This window comes from Vespa crabro, chromosome 2, assembly GCF_910589235.1.
Source record: "Vespa crabro chromosome 2, iyVesCrab1.2, whole genome shotgun sequence".
NCBI classification, from domain to species: domain Eukaryota; kingdom Metazoa; phylum Arthropoda; class Insecta; order Hymenoptera; family Vespidae; genus Vespa; species Vespa crabro.
This window is the reverse complement of record NC_060956.1, coordinates 3,949,703-3,967,899: the sequence shown is the minus strand read 5'-3', so window position 1 is coordinate 3,967,899 and position 18,197 is coordinate 3,949,703. Positions and strand designations below refer to the sequence as shown.

Here is an 18,197-nt window from a genome sequence, read left to right as displayed (position 1 = left end):
TTGTCATTCATATTTCTCTCTCTCTCTCTCTCTCTCTCTCTCTCTCACTCACTTTCTCACTCTCTCTTTCTCTTTACTTCACAATCGTTCCTTTATGTTCCTTCACGTTATTTATAAGAAATTTAAGTACGAAATAAATATTAAATTCTAATTAAATTCAGACATTTTTCATTATAAATTGTTGTTATAATAAATATATATATATGTATCATTAATTAATATTATTAATAATATATATATATATATATATATATATAATTTTCAATTTATAATGTAAACGAGTACAATTTTATTCGACGTTATTTTCGTCACACCGTCTAATTCGATCTCGTTGTACTTCTGGTTAACTCGTGCGTGGCAAGCCCGAGCTAATTACGTTGCGATAATTACGTTGGAATGTTCATGCGTGTGTGGGAGTGTGCGCGACTAAACGCGCGTGCGTGCACGTAAGTTTGCTTCTATAACATTACATGATATAGAGAGCTGTTTACGAGATTGTTTAACTTTTCTCTTGAAAATTATTACATTTTTCATCCGTTCGATCGAAAAGTGATTAAACGAATTCGATCTTTCTTTTCTTTTATTAAAGATATTTTATATCTTTAATAATATCGAGTCTCAGAGTGCAATCCTTTTTTTTCTTCTTCTAATCCCTCTTTTCTTTCTATCTCTCTCTTTATCTCTCTTTCTCATTTTATTGCTTTTATTTTTTTTTTTTTTTTTTTGATTACAATATTCTCTTTTCTTTTGATCTTTAATTATATTCAATTTTTCTCTCTAATTCTTCTTTTCTCTCTCTCTCTCTCTCTCTCTCTCTCTCTCTCTCTCTTACTCTTCTTTAGCAGGATATCTTGCTATCTATCACTCAGACAAACGTATATATTATAGTATACGATATATGAAAAGTCTATATCCCCAAAAAAGAATTCGTCGATAAAAAAGAAAAACCATAGCCGTTGTTTCCGTTCTTTTATCTGTACTACCGTCGAAGTGGAAAGCTCTGTTATTGGTAATACGGTTTAATGTTCGAGGATTATCGCTTTCCGACGCCGACTTGGAAATGGGCCATGATCGTGGATATAATACATAGCGACCGTGAATCCTTTATCCAGGGACTATCTTCTCGAGGATCGATGATCTCAAATTTAAGAAGGGGGAAAAAAATCGAAAAGAAAAAAAAAAAAATAAAAGGAGAAAAATGAAAGGCACAAGATACAACACCGACGTAAAAACTCCAGAGGAGAATGTAAAAGGAATGGAACACGGGGGAGGGGAGGGGGGAGAAAAAGAAAAAAAAAAGAAAAAAAAATTAGAACGGAGAAACGCGTTTATCGGATCGAACGAAGGAGAAGAAACAAAAAAACAAAAAAAAAAAAAAAAAAAAAAAAGAAAAAAGAAAAGAAAAAGGAGAGAAAAAAATATTCCGTCGACCTTTATTTAATAAACGTATAAATAAATAAATAGATATAATTTTTCCGTAGTAAACATATCGACGATATTAATTTTCATTTTTCAAAATTTATTTTTTAAGCTTATTAAGATTCTAAAAGGTAATTGAAAAGTAAATTGAGAACTTGAACGTAGAACTTTATAATAACACTTCCTCTCATTGGTCCAAGAAAATAAAATATTTGTCGAATAAGATATTTGGTGTAACATGAGTAAAACAAAAAAAGGAAAAGAAAAGAAAAGAAATGAAAAAAAAAAAAAAAAAAGGAAAAGAAAAGCTCTAAAAGAAAGAATCAAAGGTCGTCCTTCCTACGCGTTCGAAATTTGGTATGGAAGTCTGTTGTCATTGCGTGACCCGTTCTATGCGTGACTTCGTGGACACAAAGATAGAGAGAAAGAGAAAAAGAGAGAGAAAGAGAGTGACAAAGAGAAAGAGAGGGAGAGAGAGGGAGAGAAAGGCGCAAATAGATAGGCATAGAGTGAGAAAGCATGTACGGATCGATAGGTTAGCCAGCTGTGACGTTACGACGAAAGATACCAGAGCATAACTCTCGTGTGTGTTTTTTCTAACAACTATACCTTAAATTCTAATTGGAAACAACAGTTAAATTTATTTCTTATTTTTTTGTTTTCTCTTTTCTCTTCTTTTTTCTTTCTTTCTTTCTTTCTTTCTTTCTTTTTTTTTTCTTTTCTTTCTTTCGTCATATCAAGTAAGATAGTTAAAATGGAATATTAAATTCTTCAAAAGTCTTTTTTTGTTTTATTTAGCATGCAATTATTTTTACAAGGACGAGTCGTATTTTTATCGGAGATAAATTTCGAAGGTCTTTTCTTCTTTTTTTTCTTTTTTCTGTATTTCTGTGATTTTTTTTCTTCTTCTTCTACACCACCACCCCCCCCGCGCCCTCTTTTTCTTTCCTATTCGAGATATTGCACGGCGAAAGAAGATTTTAATATCAGATAATAATAGAAATAAGATTGTTAATTAAATATTGATAGACAGGGTATTATTCACTTTTATTTCTCTCTCTCTCTCTCTCTCTCTCTCTCTCTCTCTCTCTCCTTTATTTTTATTATTTCCTTCGAACAATCTTAATCTATATGTGTCGATGAAGGGTATAACATCTTTAATAAATTATTAATAAACAGTATATAACAACGCATTATTTTTTATTATTTTATTTATTTATTTATTTATTTATTTATTTATTTATTTCCTCCCCCCCCCAACCCCCACCCCTGCCCTTCCCCGTCAATAATGACAATCCAACGAAAGCCACGATTATATGTGTTAGATACGATTTTTATTATTTACATAATAACGTTAAACGATGAAATTTCTTAAGAACGATGTATTATGTAAAATAACAATATTATTAATTTTCCCGGTTTTGTAAATGTAATAAAAGAAAACTTATTGACAAAGCTTAATAACACAAATGATTGGTGTTTGCATGTACGTGAATGTAACCATACGGGTATTAAGAGTACCAATCTACAATATGCAGTAAAATTCGCGTATGATCTTTTGATCCGTATGGATCGTATCGCGAATGTTGATCCTACTCGACTATGACGTTCTCCATCGACCATCCAGGTGGCCGATGGCACTCTTGGCACGCTCGCCCATGCGATTACGTCGTAACACACAGAGCAGTGTGTTTTCCATCTTCGAAGATTGCGCAACCTCCTCTTCCTCTACCTCTACCTCTACCTCTCCATCTCTATCTCTACCTCTACCTCTACCCTCTACCCTCTACCCTCTCCATCTCTATCTCCACCTCCACCTTATCCACCACTTCTTTCCTCTCTATCCCTTTCAACTTTAGCACAACCAACACTTTGGATCGAGAATCCGAAGGTTGCTCTACGAGCCACATTTTCGTACGAGACATACTTTCCTTTTGTCGATCTCTTCTGGAACACGTCCAAGGTACCTTGACTCGTAAACCGCGTACCCAATTAGCTTGTTCGATGAAGATAAAAAAAAAAAGGAAAGAAAAGAAGAGAAAGAGAGAGAGAGAGAGAGAGAGAGAGAGAGAAGTAGATCCCCGTTCATTCGTGACGTTTTCATCGTTTTCCGTCTTTCTTCGTCAACTTCTCTCTTAGACGCGACACACGATCGTGCTCGACGAGCCATGAGTTCGACCTTGAAAGCAAGACCACAAGTACCCGGTAGCAGTTTGAAATGCTTACGTGTCAACGACCGCTAGAAAATATATTTCTCTTTGTTGTATTTAATAAGATTAATATGGATAAATGAATGGATATATATATATATATATATATATAATTAGTTAGATCGATGAATAGATAGATAGTTGGATAGAGAGAGAGAGAGAGAGAGAGAGAGAGAGAGAGAGAGAGAGAGAGAGAGAGCAATGATTGAGACGGATTGAATTGTATTATTTAAAATGGATCAAATTTTTCTTCGATCAAATTTATCCATTAATTGTGCACAATTCGATATAATTTCTAGCAGGCACTTTTAAATAGCTGTCATTTCTACAGTATGAATAATTTTGACTTTAAAAAAAAAGAACAAAAAAAAAAAAAGGAAAATACTCTATAGTCTTTGAAGTCTCGGAAATAATAATCAATAAGTTCGAAAACGCATTTATGATTCTGTCATTATACAAAAAAAAAAGAAAAAAAAAAAAAGAAAATGATGAATCATGGATTGCGTAAATTGTTATTAATTGAGCACGTAATTGGTACGATTTTTATTATTATACTCCTGCGTATGCATAACTTCTTTTTTCTTTTTTCTTTTGTTCTAATAAAAATTTTTTTACAACGAAAAAGATCGGATCGAATTGAGTTTAGTTAGATAACGAAATTAAGAGAGAATTTTTCATCATAAAGCAATATCGTTTTGTTCGAATAAATTCTTATTTTACGTACGTAAAGAAAATATATTTATTTATTTATTTATTTATTTTTTTCCTTTAACGCAATCAATAATAATAGAATTATTCATATAGAAGACTTTCGCGTTTAATATAACAAAGTTAGGCGCAAAATAAGTGCATAGTAAGCGCATAATAATGATGCAAGGTGGTAAGCTAAGAAAACCATGACTGAGCTTATTAATACCATTTATTTACTTATTTACTATTTACTTACTATTAATATTTATTTACTACATTTTATTAGCGATATCTAAGCAGAATTTATTAACGGTATTTAATTTGAAATATCTCTTAAAACTAATAAAAATAATTTTTCAAATGTACGATTAATTCTTTCTTATTACTTCTTCTTTTTTTTCTCTTTTTTTTTTTTTTTCTTTTTTTTTTTTTTCAAGAAAAATGTCGACCAACGCTATCGAAAGATGTATGATTTTCTTAAGAAGAAAAAAGAGATAAGAAAAAAAAAATAATAATACAATAAAAAGAAAACAGTCAACCTACGTATGTCCTTTATGTGTTAAAAAAAAAAAAAGAAAAAGAATTATTAAAAATTATTATAGGTATATATATATATATATATATATTTAAATTGCATTTTGAATATCAAAGTTAATCTTTATCATAATTAAATAACATCTTGTATTTAAGTCTTGAACACTGTATATATAATAATCAATTATTGGCCAATAGTAGTGAGGTCATCCAAAACATTTTGAAAGTTATTTTGCAATAAAGGATTAATCGTCGTTATCTTAGTTTTTCATTAAATAAAATATTCGTTTATACTTTAAGACATCGCCGAAATTTTCGTCATTCTGTTAACCGCTATTGAAAAATACAAAGATCTTTGGCCTAACGCCAAATTTTATCTATCGAGTTTTAACGTTTTACCAGGGAATCATTTTCCCTTCAACAACTATAATAAATATATAAATACATAGATACATTTCAAACAATTTATACGTATGTAAATGGATGAATCAATAATTCTTAAATCAATTTTACAAATCGATTAATCTTTTCCATAACTTTTCAGGCTAAAACTTTTTCTTGTTTTTATTTCTTTTCATTTATTCCTTTTTTTTATCAGATTGTAATATTGCCAACATAACTATGAGTTCAAAGAGTCGCGAGAAAGAGTAATTGGTTTTTAAAGTCATTTAAAAACTTTTAACTTATCTAGGAACTTTTTGTCGACCCTATATATATTATAGGAGGCTTATATTATAGGTGGATTTTGATATTTATATATATATATATATATATATATATATAATATAGGTATTATAATGTAGGTATATATTCGTTCATTTTCGAATCGGACGTTTACTGGCTTTCGTGTCTATGAGAAGAATGGCTCGTTGAACGTAATCGCAGGTTATTTATCGGGTGTCGCATGTTCACGATATACCTCTGTCTCTCTTCAATAAACGACAATAAGAATCAAGGAACGACGTAACACCACCAACTTCCCACGGATATAAATTTGTCGACGCGTCGTGCTCGCCGGATTGGTATCGGCCTTGACACGCATTCGATACGGGTCGTCGCCTACGTTGATCGTAGAAAAAACGAAAAGGAAGGAGAGAAAGAAAATAAATAAAGAAGAAAAGAAGATAAAAGAGAAAAGAGAGAAAAAGAAAATGAACAATCGATTAACGTACGTTGAATACTCACGATCGTTTTTCGGTGTGAAACGTAATTTCGTTAAAATAAAAAATAAAAGAAAAAAAAGAAGAAGAAGAAAAAAAAAAAGAAGAAAAAAAAAGTAAAAGAAAGAAAAAAAAAGAAATTATGTTCTGAAAAATTTCCTCTTCGTAAAGATTTCAAAGGATTGATATTTTAATTACCCATATTATGCTTGAAGAAAATCTAAACCGTGAGTTAAGAGAGAATGAAATTATTTTTTTTTATCTTTTATGCATCAGGTATAATAAAAGCTATTACATTATGATTTGTGTGAAATTAACTTTGGCGGTTAACGCGAGAATTTAATAAGGATAGAATGTAGTAATGAAAAAAGTAAAGGAAAAAAAAAAAAGAAAAAGAAAAAAAAAGAAAGAAAAGAAAATGATAAAGGAATGAGGTTTAAAAAAATGATTCATGTAATCGAATTAATTATATTATATAGATATAAATATAATTGATACGTATTACGATCAATGATCATCGGATTTATATCGGCGAACAATTTTTTTCTATCAATTTTTTTTTAATATATATTTAAAATTTCTTTCGTGATAATTAAAAAAGAACAAAAAAAAAAAAAAGAAAAAAAGAAAAAAAAATGTCAGATTATATCAATGTCCCTAATAAAAGACAAAAGTCGATTAAAAAAAATTGTAAAAGTAAAACATCTTTTTTAACATTTATCCATTTACATTATAGTATTATGCGATTATGATTGTTACGAATAAAAGATTACAAATGTCATTATGATTATTGCGAAATTAATTTCGCTTGTTAACGAACTCGTTAATATTATCTTCCTTATTTTTTTCTCCTCACTTCTTTCTTCTTCCTTTTCTTTTTTATCGATTGAAAATTTTTCTACGTATTTTTATTAGGAACCAAATTCCTATGCAGCGAGGTGATAGCATTGATAAGGAGCGAGGTGGACGATATTTGCCTGCAAATCATAAACTTCGAGGATCTGAGCTCGCAGCCTCCACCACAAGCTGCGATTCCACCACCGAGTCAGGCCAACAACAGGCTTGTTACGCGCTGTAAGTACCAAATTTCTTTTTCTTTTTTTCTTTTTTTTTTAATTTGTTTTTTCTATCTATCTATCTATCTATCTATCTATCTGTAATGTATGTTAATTGAATAAACGTTGAATAGAAAATATGTCGCTATATATTGTATCGGTATTTTTACAAATTTGATAAATATTTTAAAACGAATGGTCAATTTTTATTAATGAGATATTGATATGTAATATAAATGATCGAAACCTGACATTAAATTGTTTATACCGATCGAACATTCATATATATATATATATATATATATACATGTATATATTGACCATTTGTTTTATGAAATAATTATCATGAATTAATAAAAATACTTGTGAAATAAATAATAGCGTAGAAAATAGATGTATCTTCCTTTTTTTCTAACTAAGAGATATAATAATACATAATTCTCTTTGATCTTGTAAAACAAATTGAATATAAATTAATGTTCGATAATTTAGGATAGATATGATATAAAGTATTGTAACGTCGAATAACGATAATAATATTTTTAATATAATTGAACGAAATGATTTTTTTTTTATTTTTTTTTTTTATTTCATTTTTATTATCGATCTTTTATTTTTAAAGAAATATTTCCTCCAATTCATTAGATTTAAATCAATGTATTATCGAACTCATTTAAAAAAAAAATTGTAAATATTGTAATATCGTGACATTTTCTTAACAAATGTCGAGATGACGATTGGGATGGGAATTGGGATTAAGGGGTAAGGGAATAGGTTGCTTGATAGATACGAAACATTCGACTTTTATCAAAGGTGCAAAATACTATCAAGTGGCATAGTCGTCGACTGTCGTCGTAGTTGTAATGATTGTTATTATGATCGAGAAATCGAGGTCAGGATTTAGCCGCATAATGAGTCTAACTGGTATCCTGCGGAGTTTACGAGGGGGTATTCTATGCGAACGTTTATGCTCGCACGCTCTTTTCTACATGTAGTATTTAGATAGGTAGATAGACACATAGACATATAGATATTCACATATACACATACATTTTATTATGTCTATTAGTTTGTACACATTTACACGCACACAAATCGCGTCTGTATCTATATATGTATATGTAATAATTTTGTATATATATATATATATATATATATATATATATATATATATATGTATATGCATATTATTTGTATATGTATTGAAGATACGCATTAGACACATAGGTATCTATAGGTACCTACACATATATAGATATATAATAATTTTCTACAAATATATCTATACATATAATAATTTATACATACACACACACACACACGCATATATATATATATATTTACCTAACAATATAAATTATTAAGTTATTTTTATAATATACATATGCATATATATATATATATATACATATATATATTATTTATAAATACATTGTAGATATACATATACACACTAACCGTGTTTTTAAATATAAATATATATATAAATTATATAATATACATATTATATATATATATATATATATATATATATATATATATATATATATATATATATATTATAGACGCGTTTCTAATCCAAGCTAGAAAGGGACACGTCGTCAGCTTTTATATCTGGAGTCGTTCGCTAAAACTATTTTTAGATAGCCGCGGTACGGAGTAGTCGGTTGAATGTGTGTGGCACGCCTAACGGTTAACCCTGACCCGATAATAAATGTTATGCCCTCGGATAGGAAGCTATAGGCATAGCTAACGTCGCGTCGCTTCGACAAACTCTCTGTCTCTCTCTCTCTCGCTCTTTTCACCCTCTCTTCTTCTTTCTTCTTCGATCTTACGTCGTTTTCTTACCTCCCTATCACAACCCCTACCCTCCTCGTCACCCATAACACGATGTTGAGACAACGCGATTAATCGATCTATCCTGAATGTCATTCGGCTTTCTTTTTTCTTTCATTCTTTTTTCTTTTTTTTTTTTTCATTTTTTTTTTTCTTTTTCGACCGACATATTCCCTTCGTTAGTTGCGTCAAGTTTAGAACCGGACTGAAAATTGGCCTGAGGATTATTTTATTTTCTATTTATTTTTTATTACAATTATAGAGATACGCAAAAGATCTTGTTCTCTTATAGAGGCAATTATTTCATTTCTTCTTTTTTTTTTTTTATCCTTGTTTTATAATTACTTAACAAATCCAATATTTAATATATCAAATAAGTTTTAATCAGTAATTTAAATAAATGATCATTATATATAACAAAATATACAACACACACACATATATATATATATATATATATATATATATATATATATATATATATATATATATGAATGATCAAGTATTCGATAAATCGAGGCAAAAATTTGTAGATTGATTTTAAATATTTTTAAATGTAATAAATTATCAATATTTTATATATAGATTATCAGTATTTATTAACAAAATTCAAACGCAACACTGATACTTCGTTATTTGTAATATCTATTTATATTACGTATTGATATTTTCTTATAAATACCGATCATAATATTCGTACATTGGCGAGTATTTATTTTGTAAAATATTTGCCATTAATTAAATACGAATGTCATTTGAATAAATAGAATTCTTATTCTTTTCAAAATGATTTTGTCTTCTATCATATATGTACAGGACGGATGTTTATTTTATTTTTTATTCTTTTGTTTTCTCTCTTTTTTTTTTTTTTTTTTTTTTATTCTAAATAAAAACACATTTTTCTATTCGTTAACAATTAATATTTGATTCGTTGAAAATTTTTAATGAAATTCATTGTGTATCATTGAAAAGAGGGTAAGAAAAAAAAGGAGACGATAAAAAAAGAAATAAAGAGAGAGAGAGAGAGAGATAGAGAGAGAGAGAGAGAGAGAGAGAGAGAGAGAGAGAGAGAGAGAGAGAAAGTATTCTTCAAGTAGAGAATTCATAACGCAAGAACTCATATTTTTCATATACATAATATATAACATAAATGCATCTTCTGACAGTTAATTTTTTTTCCTTCTTAAATCGGAAAGCTTGAATAATCTGTAGAATGGGGGAAAAGAAAAAAAAAAAAAAAGAACAAAATATCTATCTAATAATTTTGAAAGTCAAGAATCAGAAGTATACTTAACTTTATCGTATACGGTACGTCGTAAAATTATAGCTTAAAACGTGGTTGAAATGATATACATATATATGTATATACGACAGTCATGATTTTCATTTAAATTATGCAAATATCATAGACGACAGAATCGAAAGTTTTTGAGATATGATAATACCATAAGTATGACTACATACATATATCTTATGTTGCAGTATTCTAATTATATAATTGGTTCTATCGTGCCAGTGCTATTTCGTCTATCTAACGTAGTAAGCGTTTGTCCTTCCACTCGAAACTGCGAGCATTGCATCGTGATCGATCCTTCGTCGAGGCGTCGCATCGAGGCGTCCGATAGAACTCGATCGATATCATCGTATTTCGCTAGTTTTCCTCATTGCAGCTGCTTCTATATATAATACAATTATATACACGCGTATATATATATATATATATATATATATATATGTATATAATGTATGTATATATTTATATATACGTACAGGGTAGACCAAAGGCCAATAGAAGAGTACAAAAATTTTTAGACAATTCTAAAACATTAATTACATTTTCAAAAATATATTTCAGTTGTTTTTTTTTATCTTCTTTTTTCTTTTTTTTTCTTTTTTTTTTTTTTTTCGTTGTTTTACAAGCCTAATTATAAAGAGCCTATATAAAAGTAATTGATTTGAAAAATCTCTTAGGAACCTTTGGCCCATCCTGTATATACATTTATAATATATATATATATATATATCTATGTATTTAATAGTACTTTATTTTGAAAGATTTGTGTGATCGGTCATCTTCAAGAATGGAAAAGAATAAGAAGAGTATGAAAAAAGGAAAAAAAAAAAAGTAAATAAATAAATAAAAGTAGAAAAATATTTCAGGCATATATTAAATCAATAAAGTTGATTTAAGGTAGCTGTTAAAAAAGGTTCGTTAAAAAAAAAAAAAAAAAAAAAGAAAAAAGATGAAAGAATGGTAAATATATAACGATAAAAAGAAAAAAAAAAAAAATATAATAAAGAAGGAAAAAGGAAATAAAGGAAAACAAGGTCACAAATATTTTCTTCCATTTTCTTTCATATTTGATTCATTGATTGCAATTATTGGAGGCGAGGCTAGACACCATCTTATCGGACATGATAAAAACCATGTTCTCACCGCACGAAGGATATCCCGTTGGGAACTATTTAGAAATGAGCCAATCAATCCAAAGTCTCTGTCGTTAAACAACGTGCGATATCTTTGATAACTATCGGATAATAGAAGAATATAGCCAGAGTTTCTCATATATATATTTATACATACATATATATATATATATACATATATATATATATATATATATATATATGGCGTTTAATAAACGATCAATATAATATCTATATCTTATTACTTATAGATATATAGATACGAGAAAGACAGAGATAGAGATAGATAGATAGAGAGAGAGAGAGAAAGAGAGAGAGAGAGAGAAAATGAGACAACCTATTATTATCGAATTTCTTTCGTAACTTTTATTATTGCCACTGCTGTTATATAATGAAACTAGAGAGAATTGTTGGGATTGGTCTTTTTTTTTTTTCTTTCTTCCTCTTCTTTCCTTTCTTTTCTTCCTTTCCTCTTTCTCACTTTCTTTTTATTTCATTTTTTTTCCTTACTTCTTTTTTTGTTTTTTTTTTTTTCCCCATATTTTCCTTATTATTTTTTCTTTTCCCCCTTTCTACGTTTTTCGTTTGCTTTTCAAATCGTTCGATTATATTTTTCATCGAGAGATATAAAAAAAAAAAAAAAGGAAAAAAAAAAGAAAAAAAAGAAAGAAAAAAAAAAAAGAAAACAAAGTAAGAAAATCAAAGTACGAGATAGAAGGAGTACTACGATTGTTTCTTTTTTTTTTTTTGTTCTCGTTTTTTTCTTTTTTCTTTTTCTTTCAATGTATTTATTTTCTTTCATTATGAACAAAGAAAATTGGCAAGAACATATGGGTAGAGTCATAATGGTGGCTGGTGATGACGATGGTGTTGTTGATGATGATGATGATGATGATGATGATGATGATGATGATGATGATGATGATGATGATGAATGACGATGAGATGTAAAGCAGATATTAGATATTTATTATGTCTCTTTAACACATTGGACCAGAGAATTAAATTTCAATCTTGTATATAATTTCGTTTGGTTTATTATATTTTTACGTAGGTTCAATGACTTTTATGTTTGGCGCGATATCAAATGTGAATTTTGATTTTCCTCTTTGCCAACATTTGTTCGTTCATTCGTTTGTAAGCGGGCTCTGACATATTCAGAATTTCGGGCCACCGACGATCGTTACAATTTCTCGCCCACGTATCCACCTAGGTATTCGGATAAGAGAGAAGGATAATAGCGGCCAACGTTGAATAGTTTTTCTACGGTTCGTTTAATCGACAAATCGACGAGACTATTCACAACGCGACTAGAGAAGTTTTAAGAAGAAAGTAATATATATGTATGTACTTATGTACTTATGTACTTATGTACGTATGTACGTATGTACGTATATACGTATGTATGTATGTATGTATGTATGTATATATGTATGTATGTATGTAGAAAGAGGATACCCTGAAATAACACGCTAACTCCTTGGTCTATTGTTACGTACAGGCTGGTCCACGTAAATATTAACTTTAACGACGAAGTTACAAACGTGCGTGTTACGTTATTTCAAAGCGAGCGGGGGATGGGCTGGGGGACGGGTGGGAACGGGGAAGAAAAAAAGAAAAAAAGAAAAGAAAAAGTAAACACACACCTCCATCTATATAACGTTATCATTTAAAATGTTATTTATTATTTCTAACTTTTTTTTTTTTTTTTTTTTTTTTTTTTTCAAATAGACTAAAGCTATCGTCTATCCTCTTTTTTCTTTGTATTTTCTCTTTTTTTTTCTTTTTTTCTTTTTTCTTTTATAATTTTCATTCGCTCGTCCGTTTGTTTTCGTTTCAATGTAATAATCAAAACTTTACTTCATTAATACTATATATAAAACTTGATTGATATATTCGACGATCAATTTTTACGCTTTTGTTTTTTCTTTTTTTCTTTCTTATTTTTCTTTCATTTTACAAAAAGCCAAATAATGAAATCGTATTTAGTTCTGTCTCTTTCTCTCTCTCTCTCTCTCTTTCGTCTTTCTCATTTCTCAATATTTACGTTATATTAAAAAAAAAAAAAAAAAAAAAAAAAAAAAAACAAAAAAAAAAAGACAGATTTAAATAACGAAAATGGCGTCGCTTTCGAATCTAAAAAAATATTACGTGAATTAAAAGATGGGGGGGGGCGGTATGGGGGAGGGGAAAGAAAAAAGAAAAAGAAAACCAAAAGGGAAAGGTAAAAAAAAAATATTTCATACGATCGATCAATCGATCCTTCGAATAATAATAAACGTTATGTTTGATCGTTATCGTTAAAGTCAATATTTCGGGAATTAATTAATTAAAATGATATGTTTTATTAACGTGGAACAACCTGTATATGAGGCTCGTATTACTAACAGTGACTAATGTGATTCAATGACGTTGACTCGAGCAGTCGACAGGGCAAGGGCGTCCTTTCGCGCTGGCCTCTCGAGGACCGGTGTCGTTGGTCCACCGAGGGTCAGAAATCGGCCAAGAACGACGAGCAACTTACCTCATCGAGTCGCGGATGGGACCATCCTCGACGAGGACGCCTCTGAGAACTGGTAAGTCCTCTCAGAAAACGACATATTTTATAAGCCGAAGCTTTTTTCTTTCTTTCTTTCTTTCTTTCTTTCTTTCTTTCTTCTTCTTCTTCTTTCTTTTTTACTTTTCTTCCTATCTACGCAGGGTGACACGTTTTTCTTTCTTTCTTTCTTTCTTTTTTTGTTGTCTCTTTCTATTTTCTCTCTCTCTCTCTCTCTCTCTCTCTCTCTCTCTCTCTTTCTTTTTCTTCCCTTTCTTTTCAACCAAATATCTCCGATCCAAATTGATTTTACGAACAAACGTCGTCGTATAGTATATAAAAAAGAAACGTTAACGCGCTAAAAAATTTTTCGAAGGGTTAAATTGGAAGGGTGAGAGCTGGTGGATGGGAGAGGTAGATTTTTTTTTCTTCTTTTTTGTTTTTTTTTTTTTTTTTTTTTTTTTCATTAGACAATCGCTGTTACCGAAAATGCGATACTCGTGAATGATTTTTTTTCTTTCTCTTTTTCTGTTCCTTTTTTTTTCTTTTTTTTTTTTCCCCGATGAAAGTCGATTGACATTTCAAAGGTCAAACAAATGTGTAGAAAAATATATCGGTACGAGTCGAACGAACGCCTAAGCCATAAATTTTCATTGACACTTCAGCGAGCTTTTTACGATTCCATCGTAGTCTAACGAACTGTGACTTAATCGCAATTTTTCCTCTTTTTAAAAACTTGATAACCAATTTATAATCAATCAATTTCTTTTTCTTCCATTCTTTTCATTCTTTTTTAATTATTTTTATTATATACAGTTTTCGAAGTTTTAATCATTCGTTCGTCAATTAGTCATCAAGGAACGGCATTTTTTTTTTTCGATTACATAGTTCGTTAAACATCATCAAGGAATCGTAATTATTGAAATGTCACTGAAATATCGAATGAAATGATAAACTACGTAATAACATAATATATTATCATTCGATTCGCATCGATGTTCTCTATAAGTCTTTTTTTTCTTGTTAGGCTGAAGATGCCGATATACGTTAAAAAAAAAAAAAAAAAAAAAAAAACAAAAAAAAAAAAAAAAAAAAAAAAAAAAGAAAACAATTCGTCCATTATATCGTGCACAAAATATGCCTGCGATACGTATTAAATTATACCCTCCACCCCTTTCTACCCAAATGTTCAAACTTTCACTCCTCTTCATATTCACAAAATTTAACATAAATTTTATTCGAAACATTTATTTACAATGTCAATAGAATATCGGAGATACTTGATCGTACAATTTCTTGAAACGATATTACTTTAAATTATTATCAAACTATATGGGCTTTTACACAGCGTGCGCTTAATTTACTCTATATACTCTAATCACTTTTTTAATCTTTTATTATCTCATTTTGAAGAAATGTCACGTATCTTATTATATATATATATATATATATCTACGTCGTTCCTTTCAATGTAGACAGAAGTATAATCTTAATAATTAACTCGCCAGAATGGTTATAGGATTTTTTTCACGTTTTTCCCTGGTGTATGTCCAACGTATGTAAGACTGCAAAATAAAGCGTACACACACACACACACACACACATACACATGTAGACATACAAACACACGTATTACATACATAGAGAAAAAGTGAAAGATAGATAGATAGACGGATAGATAGAAAAAGGGGGTAGAATCATAAAACAAAAGGTAATCCAATTTTCTTCGGATGTGTGACCTCGAGAAAGTTTCTATTTTCTTCCAATCTTTTTCTATCAAACGAAAGTTTCGTTTTCCCTTTTCCTACCTCATACTATTCTCATTCGGTATCTTCCGAAAATAATAATATTCTTAAAGAATCGTCGATAAATATTTGACGTTCCTCGTCGACGTTACGATCATATATGATTTGTTTTTAATAAAAACGTCGCAATTTATGTCTACACGAATTGTTATTCTAACGTATATACATACATATATAAATACATACATATATATATATATATATATATATATATATATATATATATATATATATATATATATGTATATACATACGTATAAATTTTAACTAGGATATTTCTAATTATGTTAAAGTTAATCGATAATAAAGCCGAGCTCGAACTAGGAAGATTAGCTCGTCTCTAGTTCTCAAATAAAACATTTCATCCACATGATTCGATATGTAACGCGCGTCGAAAGAAAATTGCGATTGGATTTCGAAATGAACGGACCTTAGCGAGATAACGGAGCCACTGAGCGAACGAGGAAGTAAAGCCACTGAAAACTTAAACCAGTCGTTCTAATTTTCACGAGAGTCCTAATTCCGTAGGAGAAACGTGCTTGATACAATTTTAAGAGGGGCGAAACGAAGAGGGACGAGGAATGGAGGAGAATGAGGAGAAGGTGTATGAGGAAAAAAAAGGAGAAGAAGTATTCAAGGAAAGTAAAATTAATTTGACTCCAAAAAATAAAAAATGGGAGGGGGAAAGGGGGGACGTTAACGTTTGTGTACTCTCTCTCTCTCTCTCTCTCTCTCTATCTCTCTTTCTTTTTCTTTCCTTCTTTCTTTTTCTCTTTTTTTCTGACAGATAAAACTAAAAGGGATGGGGATAGGGAGGAGGGGAAGGGGACAGTCCAAGGGAAAAGAAAGAAATTTTAATCAAGCAAATTGCACGATCTAATTTTTATTCTTTTTCATTTCAGCCATGATCGAAGTTCGATAGTAGATGTAGTACGTATCGACGTTAATTAGATATAATTTATTGTCAAATATTGAGAAAAATGATATAAAAAAAAAAAAAAGAAAAGAAAAAAAAAGAAAAAAGAAGAAAAGAAAGAAATTGAAATGTATGAGATGTAATCGATTGTTAGCGCTTATAACAAATGAATGGATTAAATTCTTTTCATCATTTTTATTTAACATCATTGAATTACGCGAAATGGATAAATTAATGATTTACACGATGGAATTGGGGATAATTAATTTATCATTTATTTTTTTATATCTTATGTACTGTCTAATGGAAAAGAAAAAAAAAAGAAAAGAGAGAGAGAGAGAGAGAGAGAGAGAAAGACAGAGAAAATAACACCCTCGAGCTGTATTTATTATATCTCGATTTTATTGTACAAATTATCGATTCTGTTTTCTTTTATAAATAAATAAACAAATAAACAAATAAACAAATAAACAAATAAACAAATAAATAAACAAATAAACAAGTAAATAAATAAATAAATAAATAAATAAATAAATAAATAAATAAATAAACAAACAAACAAACCAGAGTGAAATGTTATCGATGGAAATTATAGATGAAAAAAATATTTTTCGTTATTTCAACGTAGATCCTTATAATATCAAAGAAATACGTAGACGATTTTTGTCAAATCGAGACAACATGTTTTTCTTTTTTTTCCTTACTCCTTTTTTGCGTAACACTACGTAACACGCAACGATTTTTTACTTGTCGATTTTGATGCTCCCTAACTAACGCTAAGAATCTCTCTCTCTCTCTCTCTTTCACTCCCTTTCACTCTCTTTCACAATCAGTTGAGCCTTTGTGTCTCCAACACGATTCTTCGTTCCGCGGAACTAATTTCCGTGGGACGATGCGATTGATCGATCGGATATTCTTCGTTCGGGAGCAATTCCGAATCTGTCTATTGTGCAAGAACGACTCCAATTGAGCGAGCAATCTAACCACTACTGACCTCTCAACTTCAACTATCGCTTTTCTATCCACTTTATCCTTGAGCGCGATTCTTAAACTTTCGCGATCGTTTGACCCTTCCCCTTTCTCCTCCTCTCCCTACCACCCCTACCTACTTACCTACCTTCGGTATTATCACCTTTCTTTCTTTCATTCATTTTTTTTCTTTTTTTTTTTTCTTTCTCCCTCCCTCCCTCCCTCCATCACTCTCCCTCACTCTCTCTCATCCCTTCTCTCCCTGTCTCTTCTTTTTTTTTTTTTTTATTCTTCTCTTCCTTCCTTCCTTCCGTTATATCGATCGAGGAAATTGCGCTTCGTAATTTATCTAATCCTCGTATAATACGTTCGGATAAATTTTAAATAACCCTTTCGATAAAACGCATGTACATACGTAGATGCATACATACGTCATTCTATTCAACCAAAAAATATTTTCTCTTTCGTAATGGAAAGAATGACGACGAATTAAAAGATATCAAATATTAATTGCGCTACGTTTCAATTAATTTTATATCGTATATCGTATCGATCGTTAAATACGGTATCAGATTAGCTTTCTATTTATTTGTATTTGGGATGTGATTTGAAAAAATGATTTTACGCTTACTTATTCACG

General features: G+C 29.8%; 1 protein-coding gene across 14 annotated transcripts in view; it reads left to right on the top strand.

The window, feature by feature from the left end:
- LOC124421721 (potassium voltage-gated channel unc-103) overlaps positions 1-18,197 on the top strand; it is a 150,116-nt gene that overhangs the window by 44,251 nt on the left and 87,668 nt on the right. For 12 of the 14 annotated variants that reach the window (XM_046957235.1, XM_046957243.1, XM_046957236.1 and 9 more), the window contains 2 exons: positions 6,929-7,087; positions 13,757-13,907. In XM_046957235.1, coding sequence (XP_046813191.1) covers positions 6,929-7,087; positions 13,757-13,907 — 310 coding nt within the window. The remainder of the gene's footprint in view (positions 1-6,928; positions 7,088-13,756; positions 13,908-18,197) is intronic. The other 2 variants (XM_046957247.1, XM_046957248.1) reach the window with 1 other exon arrangement.